This window comes from Stigmatopora nigra, chromosome 12 (genome assembly GCF_051989575.1).
Source record: "Stigmatopora nigra isolate UIUO_SnigA chromosome 12, RoL_Snig_1.1, whole genome shotgun sequence".
Classification (NCBI taxonomy): domain Eukaryota; kingdom Metazoa; phylum Chordata; class Actinopteri; order Syngnathiformes; family Syngnathidae; genus Stigmatopora; species Stigmatopora nigra.
The window spans coordinates 12,735,467-12,758,985 of NC_135519.1; the positions used below are offsets into that span (position 1 = coordinate 12,735,467).

The 23,519-nt window shown below is 39.2% G+C and overlaps 1 protein-coding gene across 1 annotated transcript in view; it reads right to left on the reverse strand.

The window, feature by feature from the left end:
* Positions 1–21,983, reverse strand: part of ryr2b (ryanodine receptor 2b (cardiac)) — a 51,318-nt gene extending 29,335 nt beyond the window's left edge. The window contains exons 1-47 of the mRNA XM_077730118.1: positions 21,849–21,983; positions 20,225–20,344; positions 19,724–19,846; positions 19,581–19,652; positions 19,400–19,478; positions 19,203–19,315; positions 18,071–18,194; positions 17,344–17,440; positions 17,181–17,255; positions 16,958–17,114; positions 16,645–16,809; positions 16,380–16,545; positions 16,155–16,300; positions 15,992–16,097; positions 15,832–15,927; positions 15,644–15,762; positions 15,401–15,534; positions 13,084–13,325; positions 12,828–13,020; positions 12,541–12,760; positions 12,155–12,259; positions 11,974–12,077; positions 11,795–11,878; positions 10,732–10,891; positions 10,517–10,664; positions 9,716–9,924; positions 8,994–9,168; positions 8,707–8,915; positions 7,717–7,903; positions 7,517–7,649; positions 7,189–7,303; positions 6,929–7,089; positions 6,712–6,871; positions 6,558–6,644; positions 5,995–6,221; positions 4,899–5,112; positions 4,295–4,831; positions 3,671–3,871; positions 3,467–3,578; positions 3,254–3,394; positions 2,501–2,777; positions 2,316–2,430; positions 2,110–2,242; positions 1,922–2,025; positions 1,255–1,390; positions 992–1,178; positions 163–271 (exon numbers count right to left, since the gene is read on the reverse strand). Coding sequence (XP_077586244.1) covers positions 163–271; positions 992–1,178; positions 1,255–1,390; positions 1,922–2,025; positions 2,110–2,242; positions 2,316–2,430; positions 2,501–2,777; positions 3,254–3,394; positions 3,467–3,578; positions 3,671–3,871; positions 4,295–4,831; positions 4,899–5,112; positions 5,995–6,221; positions 6,558–6,644; positions 6,712–6,871; positions 6,929–7,089; positions 7,189–7,303; positions 7,517–7,649; positions 7,717–7,903; positions 8,707–8,915; positions 8,994–9,168; positions 9,716–9,924; positions 10,517–10,664; positions 10,732–10,891; positions 11,795–11,878; positions 11,974–12,077; positions 12,155–12,259; positions 12,541–12,760; positions 12,828–13,020; positions 13,084–13,325; positions 15,401–15,534; positions 15,644–15,762; positions 15,832–15,927; positions 15,992–16,097; positions 16,155–16,300; positions 16,380–16,545; positions 16,645–16,809; positions 16,958–17,114; positions 17,181–17,255; positions 17,344–17,440; positions 18,071–18,194; positions 19,203–19,315; positions 19,400–19,478; positions 19,581–19,652; positions 19,724–19,846; positions 20,225–20,344; positions 21,849–21,896 — 7,125 coding nt within the window. The 5' untranslated portion in view covers positions 21,897–21,983. The remainder of the gene's footprint in view (positions 1–162; positions 272–991; positions 1,179–1,254; positions 1,391–1,921; positions 2,026–2,109; positions 2,243–2,315; positions 2,431–2,500; positions 2,778–3,253; positions 3,395–3,466; positions 3,579–3,670; positions 3,872–4,294; positions 4,832–4,898; positions 5,113–5,994; positions 6,222–6,557; positions 6,645–6,711; positions 6,872–6,928; positions 7,090–7,188; positions 7,304–7,516; positions 7,650–7,716; positions 7,904–8,706; positions 8,916–8,993; positions 9,169–9,715; positions 9,925–10,516; positions 10,665–10,731; positions 10,892–11,794; positions 11,879–11,973; positions 12,078–12,154; positions 12,260–12,540; positions 12,761–12,827; positions 13,021–13,083; positions 13,326–15,400; positions 15,535–15,643; positions 15,763–15,831; positions 15,928–15,991; positions 16,098–16,154; positions 16,301–16,379; positions 16,546–16,644; positions 16,810–16,957; positions 17,115–17,180; positions 17,256–17,343; positions 17,441–18,070; positions 18,195–19,202; positions 19,316–19,399; positions 19,479–19,580; positions 19,653–19,723; positions 19,847–20,224; positions 20,345–21,848) is intronic.
* Between the last annotated feature and the right edge of the window lie 1,536 nt (positions 21,984–23,519).

The window sequence follows — 23,519 nt, forward strand, 5'->3', positions numbered from 1 at the left end:
CACCACTGAGTTCACATTTACCAGAGAAAGAAATGACAAATTATTTCAAAATGGCGTGTGATTCATATTGGGATCGAACACATTATTGTTGTTGACATTATTGGTGATTGATGGCTGCTTAAGTCCGAAAAATAAGTTAAAAAGTCAAAGAAATATGCTCACTTGCATCTCCGGAGCACAACGCCCTAACAAGTCGATAAGGGCCGAGTAGAAGGTCATGATGGCGTGCCCTATGTGGATCAAGTCATCTTCGCCATCCTGGACGGTATCTCTGCATCGGGAAATAATCACGATAATTACCGGCTTGCCGGTTAAAGGGATGGTTGCGGAATTAAAGGCTTATCTTGGAATTAACCCTTATTAATCATCATCAGAAATGCTATTGGAGAATGGAGGGGTTTTCTAAGCAGTGATCATGAAGTTGTTAAGAAAAAGGTAAATTTGGTGGTTGGAGACCAGGATGGAGCTCTGTTTGTCATCTCAACACAGTTCTATGGTGGGAAAGTGGTATTTTTATGTCAGGAAGTTGACTGGAAATGGCGAAATTTGGATTAGATTGAATTGGATAACTTTATTTATCCAGTATTTGGGAAATTTTGTTGTCATAGTAGCAAGGGTGAGAATACAGACACAGAAAAAGACAATTTAGACATAAATAGATAGGTAATAAGCAAGTTAATGAATAAATACATGAATAAATATCTAATTTATATATGTATAATTTATTGAATAATAATATTTTTATTATATATTAAATAATATTTTTAAAAATATATTATATACAATTATATTATGTATTAATATATAATACATATTATAGAGTACATATATTTAAAAAATATATTATGATTATTATATGATATATTAATATATAATATTGTATACTAAATCATATTAAACATTAAAAGAAAAAATAATACTTAAAAATATTAAATAATAAAGATTAAAATATTCAATATATATGTCATTAGAATGAATATAAAGGACTCACAATGTTGCATTGGATTGGTTAGCCATAGAAGGCCCATTCATGGACGAATCATCCGATAAGCCAATGGCTTCTTGAATTGCTTGGAGCAGGCCATGTCCACCATCCCCTCTCAGGGCCGGTCCAAAACACTCTGGCCGACGAATCAGCAACCTCAACACCAGGTAGGCATTCTCCTCCACGCTTTCGCCTGCGATCAACGAGAATTTATAATCATGCCCGAGCCCAAAAAAATGTAACAAATGTGAAAGCTCTTCTGTGAATACCATTGCAGAATACAGCAAAACGAAGGAAATCAAGGTATCGCTCTCCCTCCACGGGATTCCATCCGATATCAGGGTAGCCTTTGGCCACGAGTAACGAGCAGCTCTTTAGACCGCATCCGGCGAGATAGCGCACCACCTGAGAAACATGAGAAAACGTCTTGAATTAGGGATGAAAAGCACACTAAAGATGCAATTGATAGTAAAACCTCATCCAAAAAGAAAAATTAAATAGAACTTGAATTTTAACCTGTTTTCTGTGACCTATCTTACTGTACTAGTACCTGATTTACATTTTAGTTTGATTTATTTGATAATGATTGATGGGACAACACATTAATGAAAATATATATATTCATGGTAATAAGCATATTTAAATATGTAAGATTGTAGCCTTGGGTTAGTTTTTAATCAGCATTTATGATGTCAGTGGTGACAACCTATGTGGTGTTTGCTTAAAAATTGGCCACTGTACTTTTAGCCTATTTTAGAATTGAGCTTGCCAGAATTTGACTTTTAATACTTTTTATAGTACTTATTTATGTTTTTTTTACTATAAAAACACACTTTGTGGAGTAGCACCACCAATTTTGTTATATGTAGACAATAAAAGCTTTTGATTGACTTCAAAAGCGTATATGTACACAAATTTAGGAAGTTTTCATTTCACCTTCTTTAGTTCAGGCTCCTTTAAAGCTAAGGCCAGCTCGTTATTGTCCATGACAGAAGCTGCCGCCACGTCTAAAGGTGTGGCCCCCCGCATTGATGGTGAAGCTTGGAGGGGCATAAAAACACGTTTAAATATCATCAAATCAAAATTTCCCTTGGTAAACAGGAGGTGAAGAGATGTGACATTACCTAATCCAACGCTACTATTTTCTAGAAGGTAACTTAGATGGTCAAAAAGAGCTCCTTGGTTATGTCGGCTGATGCGGCAGAAATAACAAAGAAATCGACAACAACTGGCGACCATCTTGGGAAAGGAAATCTCCTTAAAAAAAAAAAAAAAAGATATGCATGAAATAAACAAACTAGGAGCAAAAAAACAACAAAAAATGGCTCACCTTGGATTCCTTCTCGCCAAGAACATTGACCATCACCTGCATGACTGTCTCATGCATACCCAACGCCCGCATTAAGTTGGGATGTTGGTAGAAAATCTTGTTGTTCATGATGTCTCTGTGGCCCAAAAAATAATAATCAAAGTGGAAAATGTTAAAAAAAAAATTATTTGATTTATTTGGCTCACCCTAAACTTCTGATCATCAATTTTTCCTCTTCCGTCCCCATTCGGATGCTGAGTAAGGACCGGATTGTACAAAGAGAAGAGAGCAGGGTCATGGTGTCCTCCACGGACGCTTCGCTCATGGCGTACGATTTGGAAATTGGTGACGCCATCTGGCCGCTGAGACCGCGATATTGGCGGTGCAGGAGCGAGAAGATGGCCCGGACCAAGGCGGGATCCTCCATCTCCGACTCTTGAGCCCAGCGCAGCATGATTTCAGATATCCACGTTTGGAGGGACTCTGAAGGGAAAGATAACATGGCCAAATTATCTTTTTTAAATCTAATTTATTATTTGTTTTAATATGAATGGGCCCTAATGAGTGTTTTAAAAGAAAATAACAATGATAAAAACAGTATTTACAAAATATTATAAGATGCAAAGAACCACATGAGGCTCAAAAGCCACCCCCGGTCTACTTAATACCCTTGTTGACTATTTATCATTGTTATTATCTATTAGTCACTCTGTTTGTTATTGTTATTTGTGCATTTTGGTGGTGAAGCTTTAAATCTAATTGTATTCTTGTCTAATGACAATAAAAGCAGTTAATTCAATTCAAAATCTTTAAATAAAAAAAAACAACATTTTTTGTAAATAACACTGCACCACATTAAAATAATATCTAATACATGGCTAATAAATATCCACAGAAGGGACTTACAGTATCCTAAAAAATCCCTTTTGGTAATATATTGATAAGTAACATATACTTACTGGGACAGTGTGGTCCATCATCTTCAACTTGTTTGGTCATCTTCTTGAGTCCAAGAACTCTTGCCCCGAGGCTTAGAAGTTGATCTTTTAACGGCATTTCCGCTTTCTCGCCTTCTTCTGAGGCGCTGTCCAATTCAGTACCTGAAAGAAAAGCAATAAAATGACCTAAAGCGCCTTCTTGCATCACCGCGTCAGAATAGACAACAAACAAACCGCAGTGCGTTTCCAGGAGCTGGTGGAAATCTCGCAATGACTGTTGAGTCGCCATTGGCACCGGACTCTTCTCAGGTTGGTCGCCATCTTTAAAGTTTAGGAGTGTGTTGATCTGATGGCGAAAAGATGACATCATTTGCAAAATCAAGTGCCGCCTCGTAGGTTCCCAATCCATTGGGTTTGTTTTAAGACATGAAATTTGACCTGTTCTCGCGGAGGCGAGCGAAACTCTTTGGTTTTGCGGGCGGTGAGGGCGGCGGACATGTTGAGTGCCTCCATGACTTGGTTGTAGCGGAAGCGCTGGTCGTCCTGCAGTTGGCCCACAAAGTCTTCAGAGAAAGCCACCACGGCTTCTACTTTGTGGCGCACTTGCATATCGCACAGGTAAGACAGCACGTTGCAGAGCTAGAGGGGACAGAAATATAGATGTTTTCCCAGATCCATATTGAAATACATGAATTTGCTATAGTGGACAACAGAAATAAGTGTCTCTCACTCATCAAAACCGTAATTCATTAGAAATTTGGGCAATTTTTTTGTAGGTACAGAGGAGATTTTGATGGGTGAGAGATCTTTGGTGGTCTTTAGTTTTTTTTTAAATTGACAATATTGGAGAATTTGACAAGCTGTTTCCCCTATTTTTTTGCATGTTTTTCAGATCTACAATTTAATGTTTCCAGATTAGTAGAGTGTGAACTTGATATGAGATGGTGTCTTTTTTTGTTGTTTTTTGGGGAGTGTTTGTGATTAAAAAAAAATGATATGTGGCACTTGAGAAAATACAGCCCAAAAACATAGCTAACAAACTTATACTTTGTCGATCTCCACCTCAAGTTTGACCTGTTCCGGAATCTCCATTTCCAACAGTCCTCTTTTTGAATGCTCCAACTCTCCTCTTCCCTCTCTATCCTCTTCCACCATTCCCAACTCCATGGAAAAGACCCCTGGTTCTATCAGTCTTAGAACTTTTGCCAGGTCCTCATCACTCAAAACCTCCACCACCAGAAGCTTGTGGAACAGCTTCACCAGAGGAACCAGGAGAAGCTCCACGCTGCCACCTACAGGGTCCCGGATGCCCCGACCAAGAGCCCCCACGGCCTCCGTCAACATCTCCACCACCAAGTTCTTGAGTATCTCCAGGGGGAACTCTGGGCTCTCTTGTCCCGTCACCCCCACCCGGACGAAACACGGGTTTGAAAACGTCAAATGCGGTTTCAAAGAAGTGCTTCCTCCTACACTCGGGATCCCTAGAGGAAATGGACTTTTTTGGGGGCAAAGGGTGACGTCTCTGGTTTTGTTCGACAGTGGGACGATGTATTCGTGGTTGGTGGCCAAACGTACCGCGGCGAGGCTGTTCAGGTGGACCTAAAACGATGGAAGGAGATTTTTACGTTGAATCGGTAAGGGAGTTTGTATTGATGGATGGGCTGACCTGTGTGAGAAGCTGGTAAAAGGCAGAACGAAGTGGGCCGGGCAGGTGTGGGTTCTGGATGGCGTGGAAGATCTGGGATTGGTCCACGTAGCTGCAGATGGCGCGACATACCCTTGTGTTTCCCAAGGCGCATAAGGCGCAGTAAAGATGGAGGGTGTGGTAAAGAGAGGTGGATAGGTCTTGGTCTTCAGACAGCTCCAAAATGTCCACGCATCTAAGTCCAAAAAAGGGGAAAATATGGTTATGTTTTTGGCTTGGAGATTAAATTTAAAGTTTCAGAATTGTGACCATTTGAAAACAATACATTTATATTTTGGAGTATAAATTGCAGTAGACAAAGAATGCATCATGCAAGTGGGGGGAATATATCATTTGCAGTTTTTTTGTTCATCAAAAAGCAAGAAAATGTTAAAATAATTGTAAAATTGAAAAAAATAGGCTCCTGCTTTTTTGGGGTATATAATGAATACCGTTTAATCCAATGTAATCTAACTATTATATTTTAAAAAACACTAAATAAATTGCTGGTGGATATATAAGTTGCTGGCTCAGTGAAACAACAAAAAAGTGCGACTAATAGTCCAGAGAATGCGGTATAATTCTCTTAGAAAGCCGTTATTCACATTTCTACCATTAAATGCTGATACATAAATGGCTGCTTTACAAGGCATAAATAAAGCAGATCCATGGCGAGCGACTGCAACACTTTTTTCGCTTCTTGTTGCATGCAAAGCAAAAAAAGGACTTTTGCTGAGATTTGTCTCAGAAGAGTTTTTTTGGGGGCTCTCTTCTGAGCTCATCGGCCGCTTGGAGAGCAATATTTGGAGCTGCGTGTCCCCGTTTCAAATGTTCAAAGAATTTCCTCCCACGATTCTCTTTGGTTGCCTTTGAACATACTTTGCAGAAATTTATATATTTTATTTTTTTCCGCTCATTGCCTGACGCTGCAAGTTTGAACCAAAAAAAATCCTCTTTTGATAAACTATAAGCAGAGACATACTTTGAAATATGGAGGCCGCTAAGAAAAAAAAATGGCATTTCCAATTCAAAATGAAATAAAAACAGATGTAAATTGAATTTAAAAGTTTTATCAGACCTGTTTTCATCCGGGATTTGAAGGATGAGGACTTGAAGACGTTCTTCGCATTGGATTCTCCAGCCATGGTACGGATCGGGATGGTCGATTTGCACCGACATTGGTTTGTCGGGGACTCGAGTCCACGAAATTGGATTTAGGGACTGGACTTGGAACCGGGGTGGGCACTGGGGTGACGATGTCGTTTTAAGGCTGCGAACTGAACCGGCTGACAATGGCAGTGCGTTCTGATTGGATGGAGAAACAACAAACAAAAAATGGCGAAAATTAGCAATTAAAGTAATGAGTCCTACTCATTTTTTATTGATATGTGCTGGTTTTACATTTTTAGAGTTAAAGTTACACACTGTAGATTTTAAAATTTGGCAAATTTGTGCATCTGGTTTGTATAGACTCCAATTTATTAACTTTTGAGTCAAACCTGGTCCAAATATAGCAGATAAAAACAGCCAGTATGACTCTTAAAAACACAATAATCAACAAAAAACTGTTTTTAACCCTCTCTAGATTTGCTGATTAAATAACAACTCATGTTTTATTTTCTTTAAAAAAGTGTAGTTCACCTTAACGCATCCCAGCTCAAACTGAAACATGTTTCTGGTGGTGGCTTTGACAAAGACGGCTGGAAAAAGCTTAGTACTGCCTTCCACCTGGTTCAGACAAAAAAAATAACATATTTAAACATGCTAAAAAATATATAAAGACCTCCCAACCTACCTGGTATGAAGTAGACATCTCCACCCCACTGGAAGTAAAGGTCAAGAGTCCAGAGGTGGTGTCAATCAAGCAACCGATTTCCAGACCGACGCTCCGCCGACTCCGAGATAAACCGGTCGCCTCTCCGGCGCAAACCATGTAGCAGTTACTTCTCTTTACACTGCGGGTATTTAGAGAACTGTCATGTCTGTGTAACGTTTATTTTTTAAACACAAACCTCTCTTGGACTTTGCCATCATCGTCTCCAAGAGTCACTGTGACGGTAAAGTTGTCATCGCTATCGAATGTCAACTCGCTTTGGTGAAAATCGGGGGTTACCCAACCCACCCAAACGTTGAATGGCTCTTGGTTGGGAAGAACTCTCACCGAGTAGTAAAACTGCAATGGTAAAAAATATATATAAATAAAATGTGAATACGTCAAGATGAGTTCCGCAAATAGTCGTATAACGTAAAAATCTGCGAGAGTAGTTCTTACTTTGGTGGTCCCAATGAGGTGTTCGGCATTTTCCTTGTCCACTAGGACGTCTTCGAGGAGACGAGCAGAGGAGTTGCTGCTGACGAGGCCTGGTTTGGTACGTTTCAGCATGAACCTTTAAAGAACAGCACTTACTAGTGGACGTGAGGGTAAATGCAGTCACATTTTGTTTATTTACTGCCAAACAGGCAAGTGCAATAAAGGATTTGGACAGATTTTGATTCGATACAACGCAAATTATCCAAATTAATTTAAATAAAAGTCACAAAGGTCTTTTTCTGTGTCTGTATTCTCACCCTCTTTCTACTGTACCTTGTCCATAACTTACCTTTGCTTCAGTCTTGACGTTTTATCTTGCCCGTGATCTTTGCACTCGAGTTCATCTCGAGAACTTGCAAAACCGTGGGCCGACTTCATCAACACTTCAAAGTCAGAGTCCATCTCTTCCTGATCTCTCCTTCCTGGAATAAATTCATTTCTGTCATTTTGTGTGACGCCAAACCTCGAAAAATGTCACTTTGTGCAAACCTGGTGAGAAAGAACTGGAGACGACTGACGGCACGCCCCCTGCTGGGCTGGTGAGAACCGAGGCGCACTGGATGGACACGTTGAGACGGTAAAAAGCCATTCCGCTGCCTCCGTTGTGCTGAGGTGGCAATCGTTGTGAGACCCTCAGGCTCGATAAGGAATCATTTGAGCCAGTGACTCTGTTGACCTTGAATTAGTTTCAAACAGGATATAGAGGATCAGTCTTGCCGATAAAAAGGTGGCCGAAACAAGGAGGGCTAACAAAGAGAGCTTAAAGAACATCCAGGACTTTTCAAGACTTGTAGACAATCAGTTACGTGTCTGGAGTGTTTGCCTAAAAGTATAGCAAATGTTTTAAGCAAAATGGGAATAAAATCAAAGGTGAGCAAAGTTCAAGAGTTGAAAACAGGTTTACAAATGGACTCTTTTTTTAAGGAAACCTGTTATTTAAATACCTGTAACCTGCATTGTCTTTTTATATGGATTTATATGAAGATAATATAATAATAATACTGCCTTAGCAAAGTATTGGAAGACAAAACACAATGTCTCGATTTCCTTGCATTTCCTTACATTACCTTGCATTACCTTGCATTACCTTGCATTACCTTGCATTACCTTGCATTACCTTGCATTACCTTGCATTACCTTGCATTACCTTGCATTACCTTGCATTACCTTGCATTACCTTGCATTACCTTGCATTACCTTGCATTACCTTACATTACATTACCTTACATTACCTTACATTACCTTACATTACATTAACCTACATTACCTTACATTGCTTTACCTTGCCTTACCTAGCCTTACCTTGCCTTACCATGCCTTACCTTGCCTTACCTTGCCTTACCTTACATTACATTATATATTATATTTGAAATTGTTTTCAGTTTTTAAACTTCTGTGGTACAGCATAATCTGAAGATTCCTCTTCACTACTGTCGACAATTACTTTCAATACATACCAAAGTAGTTGCATTTCCTCACCTCCAAGCGAGGATTGTCTGCAAGTACAGTCTTAAATTGCGCCAGTTTCCAACTCATCCACAGTGAAGGATCTCGATCCATATTGGCAGCAAAAGGCTCGTAACCCTCGTGTAGACCGCAAGCGCTAAAGTACTGCAAAGAGCCCTCTCGGCGGCCCAAGTTCAACCTCACCACCTGGTTGACGCCCACACTGACGACCGGGAGCAGACCTATAATGTTGGGGCGAGCATAACAAAAGGGAAACATGCACTACCCCTGATGGGCCATCATATTCTCTGAAAGATTACCGTCTCTGACGTCAAAGTCTTTGGCAGCCAGTTCCGACCCACGCTCGTTAAACAGCAATTCTCCATTGAGGGTGACCATCATGGTACTTTCGGTCAAGTCTAGTAAGCAAGCCACCACATCTGCTTGGCGCCAGGTACGCCCCAGGGGTTCCCCACCCTGATGGTACCACCGAGCCTGTATAAAAAGATAGCTGCAGTTTTGCACAACTCATCTAAAGCATTGTTCTGCCTTTAGCCCGTTCATACAACCCTTACAATTATCATATTTTGTATCTTTTGTCACACTTTGCCTCCTTTAATGCTTCTCTTATTTATATTTTCTCTTAAAATACACTAATAAAATAATCAAGGCACATTAAAAACTACTAATAAATGACATTTCAAAAGTAATTTGGCCGATTGGATTGTTTTTATGCTGCTTTTGACGTAAAGTCGGACTCTTTGCCTTGTTACAGTTTAAAACTTTGGCTTTTTGGCCTTAAATTGTTCGCCACCTCTGTCCTAAATCAGTAGAAAATAGTCCAGAATTTACAAGAAGTGACCAAAAAGTAGCCTAAAATTACAAGAAAATAAACTAATTGTCTACTTTGAGCCAACATGGCGTCTTTGCACTGTGTCACAATACCCAATTCACTTAAAATGGGAAGACTTTAACAAATATTAATTACGGGAAAAAAAGATTAAAGGCAAAACAAATATTAGTGGTGTTTTGGAAGTCTGACCTGAAATCCATCAAAGACAAAAGCCCGATCATCAGAGCCCAGCTCTTTTTGGGGCGTACAGTCGGGCCTGGCCCATCCCACTCTGATATTCCCCGCAGTGAGCAATTGGCATTCGAAGTACCACTTCCCCCGAGTCACGGCAAAAGATTTATCTGCCCGGAACACTCGACACTTTTCGCCAGAGAAGAAGCCTCCGTTTGATAAAATGACTGCAACACAAAAAAAATAAAAAATAGGAAAGGTGATATGCAATAATAATAGCCATGCTGGAAAAAAATAAACAGAACATTTGCATTCTCTTATGATTATTAGCTTATTGCAACAATTTGGACAAAGTATACTCGTGAGCCACTTTATTTTTTTGAACAAAGTTGTGTACTGCAGTAGCACATTTTTATCTGATCTCGTGAAGTATTTTATTTATTTATTTTATTTTTTTTAGATTGACAGTAGAGGTTATTTTGTAGAATATAGCAGTATTTCCCGCTTACTTCTGCAGAAAATTACAAGTCATACATTGTAATGTTCTGGGCAAAAAAGCTTAATATTATGAGAATAAATTTTAGATTTTTTTTCAGTGCAAAAATTTTGGCAAAAACTGAAATTATAGGACATTTTTTTTGCATTTGTTCATGTCTTATTCACATTAATGGCTTAACATATACATTTTTTCATAGTTTTTCCTCTTTTATGTGCTTGTCTCCAATATTTCAACAAACATTTGGATACTTTTATACTTTTTAGAAGGCTTCCAGGCTAAAAAAGTTTCTCCCCAATATTAATACCTGCTTTGAAACTTACTATTCTCCTTGTGAAGGCTCTCCAGGCTGTAGCCATAAGCCAGCAAGGTACAAACAGCATTCTTGGCACCTTGTTGTCCTTTCCATCTACTGCTTTCATCCAGCATGTCGTAGGGCACAAGCTTTGGGCACCGCTTGAATTTGTCATCCTGAATAAAAAGGCAAGAAAAAAATTCTGTTACCAGAGAACACTGTTAAAAAACACATATTGCAAACCTGCAGTACTCCATAAGTCCATCCCTGCTTGATCCGCCGCCTGGCCCAGACGTTGTGATCGTTTTCCGCCAACATTTTGACCGCATCAGAGTGCGTTGGGTTGAGAAAGACTTGACTGGCATCTACTGGGGCGGGCCTGTAACCGGCGGGTTGCTCGTACCTGCCAATCACAGATTTGTGCCTTTTCAAACTGGAAAAATTGCTTTGACTTGAGAGTCTGGCCTACTTGATCAACCATGCTGGGTTTTCATATAATAACCCTTTTCTAACCGGTTTTATTTTGCTAAAATGTGGGGTCCGAGGCAGTTTTAAATAGGGATTTGGAAAATAAAACATGGCGGTCATTTGATGGGACTGTTATCGCGAGCTTGCACTGAAATAAGCTGGCAAAAGCAAGACCGGGCAGAGCTCACCTGGCCGTGTCGCTTTAAAGCCACACATCCAACACAGGGACAAATCATTCATTCATTTTCCAAGCCGCTTAGCCTCACGAGGCGTGCGGGGTGCTGGAGCCTATCCTAGCAAAACTGCAGTGGGCTGTAGGCAAGGTTCATGCTGAATTGGTTTTGAGCCAATGGCTGGGTGAAACGAGGTGAACAGCAATTTGATCACAAAACGCGCTAACCACTTTTCCATTGTACCACCTGACATGAATATTACCATATAAGAGAAATAAGACACTATATAAAGCCCAGTTCATTAAATACATTTTCTATAATCTACTTTTTTTTTAAACGTAACAGATATATTATTTAATATATCAATGCCAAATTGCTTAATGTTACAACACAATGAAGAGCACACTTGTTTATGGCGTCATTTTAATTGTAAGCAAGGTGCTTCTAATTAAAGAAAATTATTTTGATTAATTATTACATGTATGCTGTGACTTTGTCCGCTGCAACTAGTGGACTTTTTGTGTGTGGCTCCAGTTTTTTTTAGCTAGTTCTACAATGTCTTCTGTGTCTGTGCTTGCTACTGCAACCATAGAAATTTCCTAAATAAAGTTCCAATTTACTCCAATCTAAAAATGGTCAAATGAAAACATCGAAATAGTACATACCTATTGGACAGTCTCATAAAGCGGGTGCTCTCCTCCATATAGTCGTCATTGAAGCTAATGCGGAAACCAAGTGCCAGCAGAGTCCTGCCATAAATTATCAGAGGACTCAATTAAGTATCTAATACATATTTATGAAAACAAATTCCCATGAATACAACCCATTCTAACAGCGCCCTCACCTGAGGATGTCCTGTGCCGTCTGAAGGTTCTGGTTCCTCTCCTGATCTGGCAGCTTGGAGAACTCAACCAGACACGGATCCAGTCGTTTACCTTCATCACAATCCTGAGATGAACAAAAAAAACTCTAAAAATGCAAAATGGACAAAGCAACAAAGTATTGTTATCATGTTTCCTCCTTACATTTCCTTGAAACCATCCAAGATCGATCTTCTCCATTACCCAGAGCTCATGGATGTTCTCAGCTATTTTGTCTCGGATGTCCTCAAATTGCAAAGGCAGCTCCACCTGTCCAGATAATACACAAAACACGAAATATAAATACACCAGTGCCTAAAAGTGTTACTTACTTTCCATCTGTCTCTTAACAGCAAAAAAACCACAGAAATAAACAAAATAAACAACAAAAAATTGCAATCTAAAACCATCATACAAAATTTAAAAACCAACAGCCCCTCATATGCCATTTTTTTTTTGTTTTATCAAAATCAAAACCAAAAAATTCTAAAATCTATATCAATGATAGTCCATTTTCTTTTTAAAAATTCATGATAAAACATGAAGTTGACCTTGCTGATGTCAACAGGTGATGGTGTGAAGGCCACTGGACCAACAGGCTCAAACGGGCCAATCAGCTCTCGGTTCCCATCCTCCTGATCCGAGAGGTACCCATGACACATTTCCACCTTCAGCTCCACTTTGGAGAGGAGAGCCTCACAGCACGGCGTAAAACCTTGCGGAGGGAGGAATCGAAATTCTCCATGTTCTCCTCCTAACAAAAATCGAACCCTAGTTTCCAAAAACAATGAATATTAGTGCTCAAGTGGACAAACGCCCGGAAAACACCCCAACCCACCTCACTCCCGAAGAAAAGCTAACCACAGGATGCAAAAGTCCATCCGTACAAAAGTTCTCCAGCATCCCTTGCACGGGGAAGCCATTAATCCGAAAGGAAACACATGGAGCCACCAAGTCCAGACAGCAGCTGACCACCACGCCATCCGTCAACAGGTATGGAAAGGGAGAGCGCACCCTACGGGCCACGCCACCTATATGCACGAAAAGTCGCCATTATTTCAAGGATTAGCACACAAAAATGAAGGAGATCTTACCAGACCACAAGTGAAGGCCGTCAAATCCAAAGGAGCAGAGGTCATCGCCAACGCCATGGCCCCCCCAGCCGTCTCCCCCGGCGGGGCTGGGCCGGTAACCCTCGGAGAGAGCCCAACCCACGCGGAGGTGGGTGGGTTCCGCCGTGAGGAAGGGATCCACGTGATCTACCGCTAGTTCGTAGTACCAACGGCGAGGTTGCCCCGAATGGTCGCCAAGGGACAGGAAGATGTTGGGCCTCACGCTTTCAAGTTTTCCAGGACGGAATAGAAAAATATCAAATGCAAGGTCAGGATTTTTCACATATTTAGTGCCTCATTTTCAGTTTAAAGTGCTTGAAATTTAAAGATGTATTAAAAAAAAGGTGATGTGGGAGAAAAGCCATTTTGAGGGAATATTAGATACGATATGAATGGGGATTTTGGTCCATTCATTTGTGAGGGACTGAAGGCTTGTAATTTATTTTATTGTACGGCTACGAATGGATTAACTAATTCAATATCAACTGTTTTGATTGAAATTCTCAAGCCATTAGCATTTGAAACTAATTAGGCCTGTAGCTCTTCATTATTTGGGTAATTAAGCCTTCAATAAATTGCTAAATTGGCACCCAGATTGGATTTAAGTTATCTTTAAACACAAATACGACAAAAAAACCTGAGTATTTTTTAAAAATCTACAAAATTGTACTTTAGGAAACCCACATAGTACATGCAAACTCCTGGATTCGAACCCAGGTCCCCCCCATTGTGAGGCCAAAACTCTAACCACTCAGCCAACAAGGCACATTACCTAAGTGTGAATGGCAAAAACAACAAAGCCACAGAAAAAGTAGTAATTATCCAAAATAAAATACTTCACAAAGACCTGTTTTTGATTCGTAGGCAAAACAAAATTGCATTTTCATTAATTTTGCTGAAGATTTTTGGGTCCAAAATCCAATAATCGGAAAAATGCTAAACTCTGTGTGACAACTACACCGAAAAATAAACTTAACATTTTCAAACTCAGTTCCTTGGCATTTATTATACATGTCCATTCCGGTTCAAACTGGAAAACACCATCCAATGCCCATCAAATACCCCACCTGGAGAATAAATGTCACTTCTTGTAAGAAAACCTGAGCATTCTGGTCTCTCGGGACGGAAAACTAAAAAAATCCTTTGAAAAATACATAAAAAGACACCAAAAAAGTAAAATCTAACTAAAAAAATGTGTACCTTCTGATTAAAATAGCATTTATATGTGAGATTTGAGTTTAGTTTTGGGAAAATGTTTTTTATTTTAATTCACAGACGCCGCAAAAGTACTGAGACGCAAAAACGAGCTAAAAATATCCTGCCGACGGGGAAGAAAATGCGGGAGAAGCAAATGTCTAAAAAAACATGACATTCACAACTTGAAAGAAGAAGAAAAATGCCAATGAAAGCATAAAATGACATTGATGAATCTTCACGCCCCCTAACCACTTTTCTTAAACATGTCAACCCAAACAGAAACAAGCTTGTGGGGTCTGATGCTCAATTTAAAAAGACGAACCGATGACAAGTCGTGAAACATGACACGGCTCCAGGACCGAAAAAGGTCTACAAATGTTTGCCAATACGTCAAAAACTTTCTAGATAATAATAATCTAGACACAGCAGACGTGCAGAAAGAAGCCATTAAAATGGGCCGAGTTATTGAGTGGAGTATTTGGTTGTCGTCGAGGCGACCGGCGGATGTACGTTTACGAGGATGGGATGGCATTTGGCAAACCGGTGATTTGCTGAACACGTGAAAAGAAGCAGCGTGTGTTGACACCGCCATGAATTACTAATGATAAGCTCACTCAGTGATAAACTAGTCGGTTTTTAAATCAAGTGTTATGTTTGGCTAGATTGCGTGTGTCAAAGTGGTGGCACGGGGGCTAAATTTGGCCCGCTGGATCATGTTGTGTGGCCCGGGAAAGTAAATGATGAGTGTTCACTTTCTGTTTTAGGATAAAATTAAAATGAAGAGTATAGATGTATATTATATTCCCTGATTTTCCCTCTTTTAAATTAATAATTGTAATTTTTTAATCATTTTTTTCTGTTTTTAGTTCAAAAATCATTTTGTAAAATCTAAAAATATATTTAAAAAAAGGCAATACAAACATTGTTTTAAATCTATAAAAAACTGAATATTCAGGGATTTTAATCTAGTTATTTTAATCCATTTATTTAAAAAAATAATAATATTATATGTAAAATGGTCCGGCCCACAAATTTGCAACTTGCATTCAGGTTATTTACACAATAAATGGATTGGATGCACAAATGAAGTCGACGAGAGTACCTGGTGACCCGATTAACCAATCGCGTTTGCGGCAACAAGTCTCTCTGCGGCAGCAGGTGGTCGCAGATCAGGTTCTGATTGGATCGCACGGCGACACCATGGCAAATGCATAAAGAACAAAGCACCTCCAACACCTGCAAGGTCGAATTTTACCCAGAAAACAATCGGTTTCAGTTAGCGACCCAGTAAAAAACTACGAAATTCCAGGTTTTGCAAGACCTAGCAATAAAAACAAATCCCTACCTTGTGGTTGCATCCATGCTTATCCAGAAATGCAATGATGGCGTGTATGTGGCCCTCTTTAATGACTTTCAAGGCTTCGGGGCTTTCCACCAAAACACAGTGCAGAACTTCCAGGACTCCTGAAACACAGATAAATAGGAATGACGGGAAAACCATGATCTCCAGTTGGTGTCAAGATTGGATGCTACCATAAGAGGCCTCCAGTCGGTCTAGTCTGCTAATCAGCCAATCCAGAGAAGATGAAAAATGTGCGCAGTTGGCTCGGTTATTCCTGATCAGAGAAGCTGAAACAAAAAATATCTTTAATCGTATTCTCCATCAAATGAAAATTCTCAAAATGGACGATACCCAAAAGCTCATAAAAACTTCCAAGGATGTCCTCCCAACTTTCCCCGTCCTCATGACCGCGTTGGTACAGCTGGTCAATGCACTCCAAAACCAACCCTACAACGCCCTAAAAGAAACATTACGTCAAACGATTTCTTTGAGCCGGCTTGTCAGTTTATCTTACTTCTTCTCGAAACATATTTTGCCGCTTCTTTAAGGCGGCTCGGACGTTTTGACGAGTTTCGTGACTCTGTTCCTCTGCAGGTGGTTGGAAAAAGGTCATGAGGTCGAGTAGACTACACCTGACGCTTGCCATCGGTAAAATGGCGGCTTGCTCGTAACGAAAATCGAGTTTCCTGAAAGGAAAAAGGATAAAAAAATTGGGATTAGAATGTAATATATGAAATACTACTACTTCCACTATCATTGGTTAAGGTCTTAAGTTTCCAAAACCTGATAAAAGTCGTGAAAAGGAAAGTGGCGCTCCGGATTAAACTGGCCGTGTGTGATTCTTCCCTCTGAGACCGAGACAGAGTCAACCCGTCGTCCATGTGTCCCTCACTATGGAAAATAGCCTGCAAAAGGGCATATACATCACTATTTCATTTTTCAAGAGCCTTCAAACTGATTTTTTTTGCTTTGAAATTCATTGCCAATTCTCCAATAGAAAGGACCTTTCTTTTAGCTCCTCCCATCGTCGCAGTCTGGCTGTCCGTTGCTTGGTAAGTGAGCCAAAGTCCTGAGTTAACATGCTGAAGGTAACAAACGGAGTCTCCATATTTGATCTCGGGGAATCCCATTCCGTCCAAACGAGTCTTGGTAGCCGACTCCTGCTTCTCCTAAAAATGGAAACATATTTTACAGACCCTTAAATTTATTAAAAATCAAATCAACCAAGCCAAAACTCCAACATTTCTCACCCAAAAACGCTACAAAATGTACGACCGCCAACTTTTTGGACAGATTGCACCATGCATTCAAGCCTACCTTGGCAGAACGGAAACAAAACGAGGTGGCGCTGACATCCGCCTGGTCCCGATCCAACAAATTGACCCCTCGTTCATCCGTCAGGCCCAGATATCGTCCACTTGTCACGTGACGGAGTCGAAATCTCTCTCCCCAGCTAGTATGTCTTCCACTCCACCTTGACATCAGAAGATCATTAATCACGGTACACGTCTTCCCCAAAGTCAAATTTGTTTCTACTTACCCTACACGTAAGATCTCCAGCCTCCAAAGCGAGCGGGCCTGTCTACAAACGGATCCACTCTCATAATGCATGAGCCTAGATTAGAAGAAAGACGCAAATTGAAGTGGGGGAAGTGGCCTTTCATCAGATGGACATGCAAATGAGTTTCTTCCTCGCAATTGACCTTTGCTGCTCTTCCTCTTTCTCCGCCGTGGAAGTCGTTAAACATGCGTCCGTGTGGCTGTGGAGCAGCCGGAACGTGTCGCCACCCCTCAGGTATCCTAAGTGTAGAACAGCAGGCAGTTTATGCTCAAATACCGTATTTTCCCAAATATAAGTCTCATTTTTTTCCTGCTTTACATGAGCCTACAATTAATACTCAAGTGCGACTTAATGTTTTCTTTTCCTGTCTTACCACTGACAATTTATCATGTTGTTTTGCTATATTAACCTGAAAAACCTATGCTAAGCCAGTTCTCCATTTTACTATTGCGAATTTAACATGTTTGTTCCTGGATTCTGATTCATGATAAAAATTGCCATCCTGAAAATGTGACTTACACTCCAGTGCGATGTATAGGTCTTTTTTTTTGTTCTTCTTCAATGTGTATTCTTTGGTTATAGCGAGCAATGATGATGTCACTCACACTAGTACTCAGTGCAATCAGGAAGGTTGTCTTTCTACCCAGACCAACCAAAAATTAGAGGGAACATTGGTTACACGTAGTCCAAAAAATCCTGTAGTTAAATAAGTCGAATGTTACTACTTGTGATATTTTCGATAGCAAAATGTAGTCATTTTTTGGACATTTCCAACAATTAGCATCCGATAGAAGAGCTATAGGCTTTATAACAATAGTACTCGCTTTCATTTTCAGAATGACAAGAGAGCAAATAAGAGGAAAACTTGCCTTGAGCGAGTCCACTTTGAGAGCAAACTAGAGCAACACTCCAGAGAGAATGGCTGAAGGCGGCGTCCACCACGAGAGCGTCGCTTGAGCCTCTGTTGTCACCCGACGTGCCAAAAGACAAATGCTGCAAAGACAAAAAAACATAACTCAACTTGAGGTCCATCTTAATTTCCAGTAACGCGGTTTGGACACCATTGGTGGTGTCCTTGGGTAAAAGGTGACATTTTAAATGGCAAAAAAAGTCAAAATTCTTGCCTATAATATACAAAGAAACTACTCAACTCCAAGTTTTAAACTTACAAAAAAAGTTATTGCCGAATGCTAACTGGAGATAGAGTAATTATGAATCTTTTGGGGTCCCATAATAGACATCCGTGAAATGTTTGTGCCTGAAGTGAGTCATTAAAATTCCTCGGCACGGAAAAGTGCTCCATAAAAAAAGATAAAGAGAAAAGGAGATGTAAACCACACAAAAAAAATGCAGATGTGCTGGAACACTTGCCCTTCTCGCAAGTAAAATATTTTACGTGTCTATAATCTGACAGGCCAGTGAAAAAAAGCTATTTAAAATTCTGAAATTTGCATCATTTAAAATCTAATCTGTCTGGAATGTGAAAGCCACAAAATACTTAAACAAGTATTGGGAAGAAAAACATAGTTTTCTTTAGGTAATGCACAAATAATTTATTTGTGATTATGGCTGCAATCCCAATCCTGCCACTTATTTCTCCAAAAATGCACTAAAATTTACAACACGTGTCAAAGTGGCGGCCCGGGGGCCAAAATCTGGCCCGCTGCATCATTTTGTGCGGCCCGGGAAAGTAAATATTAAGTGGCGACTTTCTGTTTTAGGATCAAATTCAAATGAAGAGTATAGATGTCTGTTAAATTTCCTGATTTTCCCCCTTTTAAATCAATAATTGTCATTTTTTAATCCATTTTTCCTGTGTTTTTAGTTCAAAAATCATTTTGTAAAATCTAAAAATAAATATATAAAAAAAATCTAAAATAAACGTTGTTTTAGATCTATAAAAACTGAATATTCCGGTCTTTTAATCCAGTTCTTTTAATCCATTTATAAAAAAATATATTTAAATATTATATCTAAAATGATCTGACACCCTTGACTTACAAGATATCTCTCCGAGGACACATTAACCAAGATGAGGTCATCCCCGAGATGCACTTTCTCTCCTTCTGACCTCTGCCTGGAAGCCGGATGAACTGTCCACCAACAAGCCTCACCTGAGATACAAAAAAACCAACAATTTTATGCAAAAAAAAATCAAGTACGCACTTGGCTTTGCTAAAAAAAATCTCAAAAAATACCAGCTTCATCCTCCTGGAGACCCACATCAAAAGCCAGCTTGTCAGTGGAGGACTGAGAAGTGGACAAGCAGCTGAGATACTGCAAGACGAATAAACCCCAGGTGGATTTATTCCAGATTAAAAAAACAACAACAACTGCAGCTATGTTATCTATCTCCACAGGGAAAATGGTATGACTCACCATACTGCTGTAGGAATGGCGGAAAAGTGCGGCTTGGCCATACAAAAGGGTCCGGCAGTTCCCCATGGATCCCTGACAGGTAAACATGTACAGCAAATATAAGGGTTTTTAATCAGGAGAAGGTTTTCAGAACGCTGTAGGACTGATTTGATTAGACCAACCTCTATGGCCAGGTTCTCGCAGTGTGCCAGCATCTCCTGGAGCGCTCTCAAAGAAGCACAGTGGGCCAGGATGAAGCCACATATGGACAAGTCTGGGGGGACGTTCTAGGAGGGCAAAGATGGGGAAGAAGTCGGGTGGAGTGTCAATTCAAAGTCAATGGTGGACAGCAATTGGATTAGAACCTTAATGTCCCCATTGTTGACATTTTTACACACTTATTAAATGATTGGATCTTGGTAAAAAGCAAGGGAAAGTGTTTTTTTCAACATTTGGAATGGTTTGCTTCTGCATAGAGGAAACCGACAAAGTAAGATTTCTGGCAAAGGACGGATAATTCAAAGAAAACAGTTGTCTTCGCAATTGTCTCACAATTTATAGTGTCAAGTGAAGATGGGAGCCCCAAAATTTAAAAAATTCCAGGGAGATGTTGCCATCAAAGTTCCCCACTAGAGGCAAAATCCCCATAAGTAGGTGGTCCTTACCTTACAGTTGGAGGTGGGCTCCAGCTTGCAAAGACGGCTACCAAAGCCCTCGGCAGCCAGGCAGACTTTCACATGTTCCTCCCGAGACGTGAAGACGCTCTGCAGGACCACTTCGTCACCCTGGCGTAAAAAAACACAAAAAATGACCATGAAATCACTAAAAAACATCAAAAATAGCTTTAATAATGGATAGCAGAATGTGATTTTGACATGCTTTGCTTTCCATCACAAAAAAGACTTTAAACTTCAATTCATTTGTCCTGGTTATTGATATAATGCATTAGATTTGTTTGTTTTTAAAGGCACTTTATTGGACTGCTGGGCTTTATAAATAAACGTTGACTTGATGGCCGTTTTGGACTCTGCCAAGCTTATCTTCTTTTAAAAAGCAAATGGAGGACTTGAAGGCCATCGGGTCGCCGAAGCTATTTAAGGAACCATCGGCGTCCAGATTGCGTCGCACCATTTTGGGAAGATCGCCCTCGTTCGTCTTGTCGGTATCGGCGGTGCTCTGGAGGCCGTCAAAACACGCTGAGATATATCGACGGTCATGAAGATGTTTATCTCCACTTAGGTTTTATTTGTGGTAACACATCATGTATTTATGGGTAGAAAGTCCATTTAAAAAATAATAATAATCATATGTTCTATGGGTATCATTTGTATATTTTTGCAGAAGGATTTCAAATGAAGGTGAGGAGTGGTTAGCATGTTGGTCTCACAGTTTTGGGGTCGAGGGTTCGATTCCCAAGTCAATTGGAGATGTATGTTGTGCCCAGGCTTGTGTGGGTTTTCTTTGGGTACTCTGCTTTCATCCCATGGCCCAAAAACATGCATATAAAGCAACTTGAACAACAGCTATGAGTATTTCATTGTTTCATTTTGACCTGTGATTGGCTGCCCACACATTTGGGATAGACTCCGGCACCCCCTGCGACCCTTGTGCAGAAAATACATGATTTCAAATGAAATTCTTAATGCCAGTGATGGAAAAAATGTCATTTTCATGCACATATCAAGCAAAATATCACATTTAAAATGATTTTTTGCTCTTATTCTGGTTTGATATCTTCTGAAAATGCAATCCTTATCGTAGATCATATTAAGTAGACTCACTTTTTGCTTATGCAAGATCTTTTTATATTACATTTTGTTTCATTCCCATATTTTTTATAGATCCCAGCCTCCCATCCATAATACAGCCGATCTTTACTTATAGGATAAAATTATACGTTCCAAACAAGGCACCTGAGATGGAATTATGCATTAAAATAGAGATTTCCAAGCCATTTGTGATCATCCAAGCCAAAATAAAGTGAAACTCGACTCACAATTCATTGCAAACATTAATACGCAACAAGTGGCTTATAACATCGCATGCATAGATCGCCCAATAAAATAAAACTAAGTAAAAGTGTGCAACTAGTGGATTAACAATCGCTGGAAATGCATTAAAAAAAAGCGATTTGTTTGTTTCAAACTCGCCAACAAACATGGATCTCATCGTGGCCTGGTTATTGTTGAAGTTAACAAACATTTGGCTGGGACATCGGGCTTATTATTAATATTATTTGGCCATTTATTTAAGATCGCTATCATTAAATCATTAGAAAAGAATACTGACCGTTCGGAGGTAGTGAAATTCGTCATCGGCGTCGTTTAAATCAGGCATTTTTACCGAAAGTTCGAAAAATGAGTTATGAGAAGTCAGCGTCCGTCCGTCAATTAGGAGGAAAGACCGATGGGGATCGGACGTGGTGGGCACAACGTGGGCGGTCGGAAACACTAAACTTTTCACTTTTGATTCCGCTTGCTAATGTTGGCCCTAAACTTTGCTGCCTTTTTCCACTATACCTGCTTTTGATCAAAGACATGCATTCATTTTTTTGTACTACTAATCCTCACAAGGGTCCCAGGGGGTGATGGAGCTGAATTGGTGGCCAGCCAATTGCAGGGCACAAGGACATCCATTCATGCTCAAATTTAGGGATAGTTTAGAGTGCTTGATTTGCTTTGGGTGGATGTTTTTGGGATGTGGGTGGAGTATACCCGGAGAAAACCCATGCAAGACCGGGGAGAATATGCAAACTCTACACTTGAGATCGAACCCCAAGCCAAAAAAAAATGCGAGGCTGACACACTAACCATTCCTCCACCAGCATCCCCCCTAAAAAAATACAAAATAAAAATATAAATGAAAATATATGTATGTATGTCTGTATATATATGTATGTATGTATATGTATCTATAAATGTATGTATGTATATGTATAAATATATAATTGTATGTATGTATATGTATAAATATACAAATGTATGTATGTATATGTATATATATAAATGTATGTATGTATATGTATATATATATAAATGTATGTATGTATATGTATATATATAAATGTATGTATGTATATATATATATATCAAAATGTATGTGTATATATAAATGTATGTATGTATATATATAAATGTATGTATGTATATATATAAATGTATGTGTATATATATAAATGTATGTATGTATATGTATACATATATATATATATATATATATATATATATATATATATATATATATATATATATATATATATATATATATATATATATATATATATATATATATATATATATATATATATATATATATATATATATATATATATATATATATATATATATATATATATATATATATATATATATATATATATATATATATATATATATATATATATATATATATATATATATATATATATATATATTGGATTTATTATTATGTACCATCGAAATAAAGCAAAATGCCACAAGTTACAATTGTTAAATGCCAAAAGCAAAGCAGAAGGCAATAGCCAATCATTTCACTCCAAAAGCCCGCAAAACTGCCCCAAAAACCTGTGAAGAGTGCTGATGCAATTATTGCACATTCTGCATTGGGAGCGTTGTGATGCAATTAATGACTTGACTCATGAATTAAATTCATGGAGTGATTCACTGAGTTGTGGAACTTTGTGAGCATGAATCATTGAGATTAATCCAGATTTAAATCCAACAGCTCTTTTCACTTTATTTTCTAACCCGCATAAAACGGGTGCAAGGCCTAAAACCTTGCTTATCTTCCTCTGGTTTTTTTTTCAAAATGCATTTAGAGGTCACCATGACTATGAACGCTATCAGCTCATACCCTACTTTGGATTTAAGGGTCACATTCTTCCCCCCTGGACATGGATTAGATTTGTTCCGGCACTGCTTAAATCCAAGTGCAACCAAAGGCTACAAAATGCAACAGTAG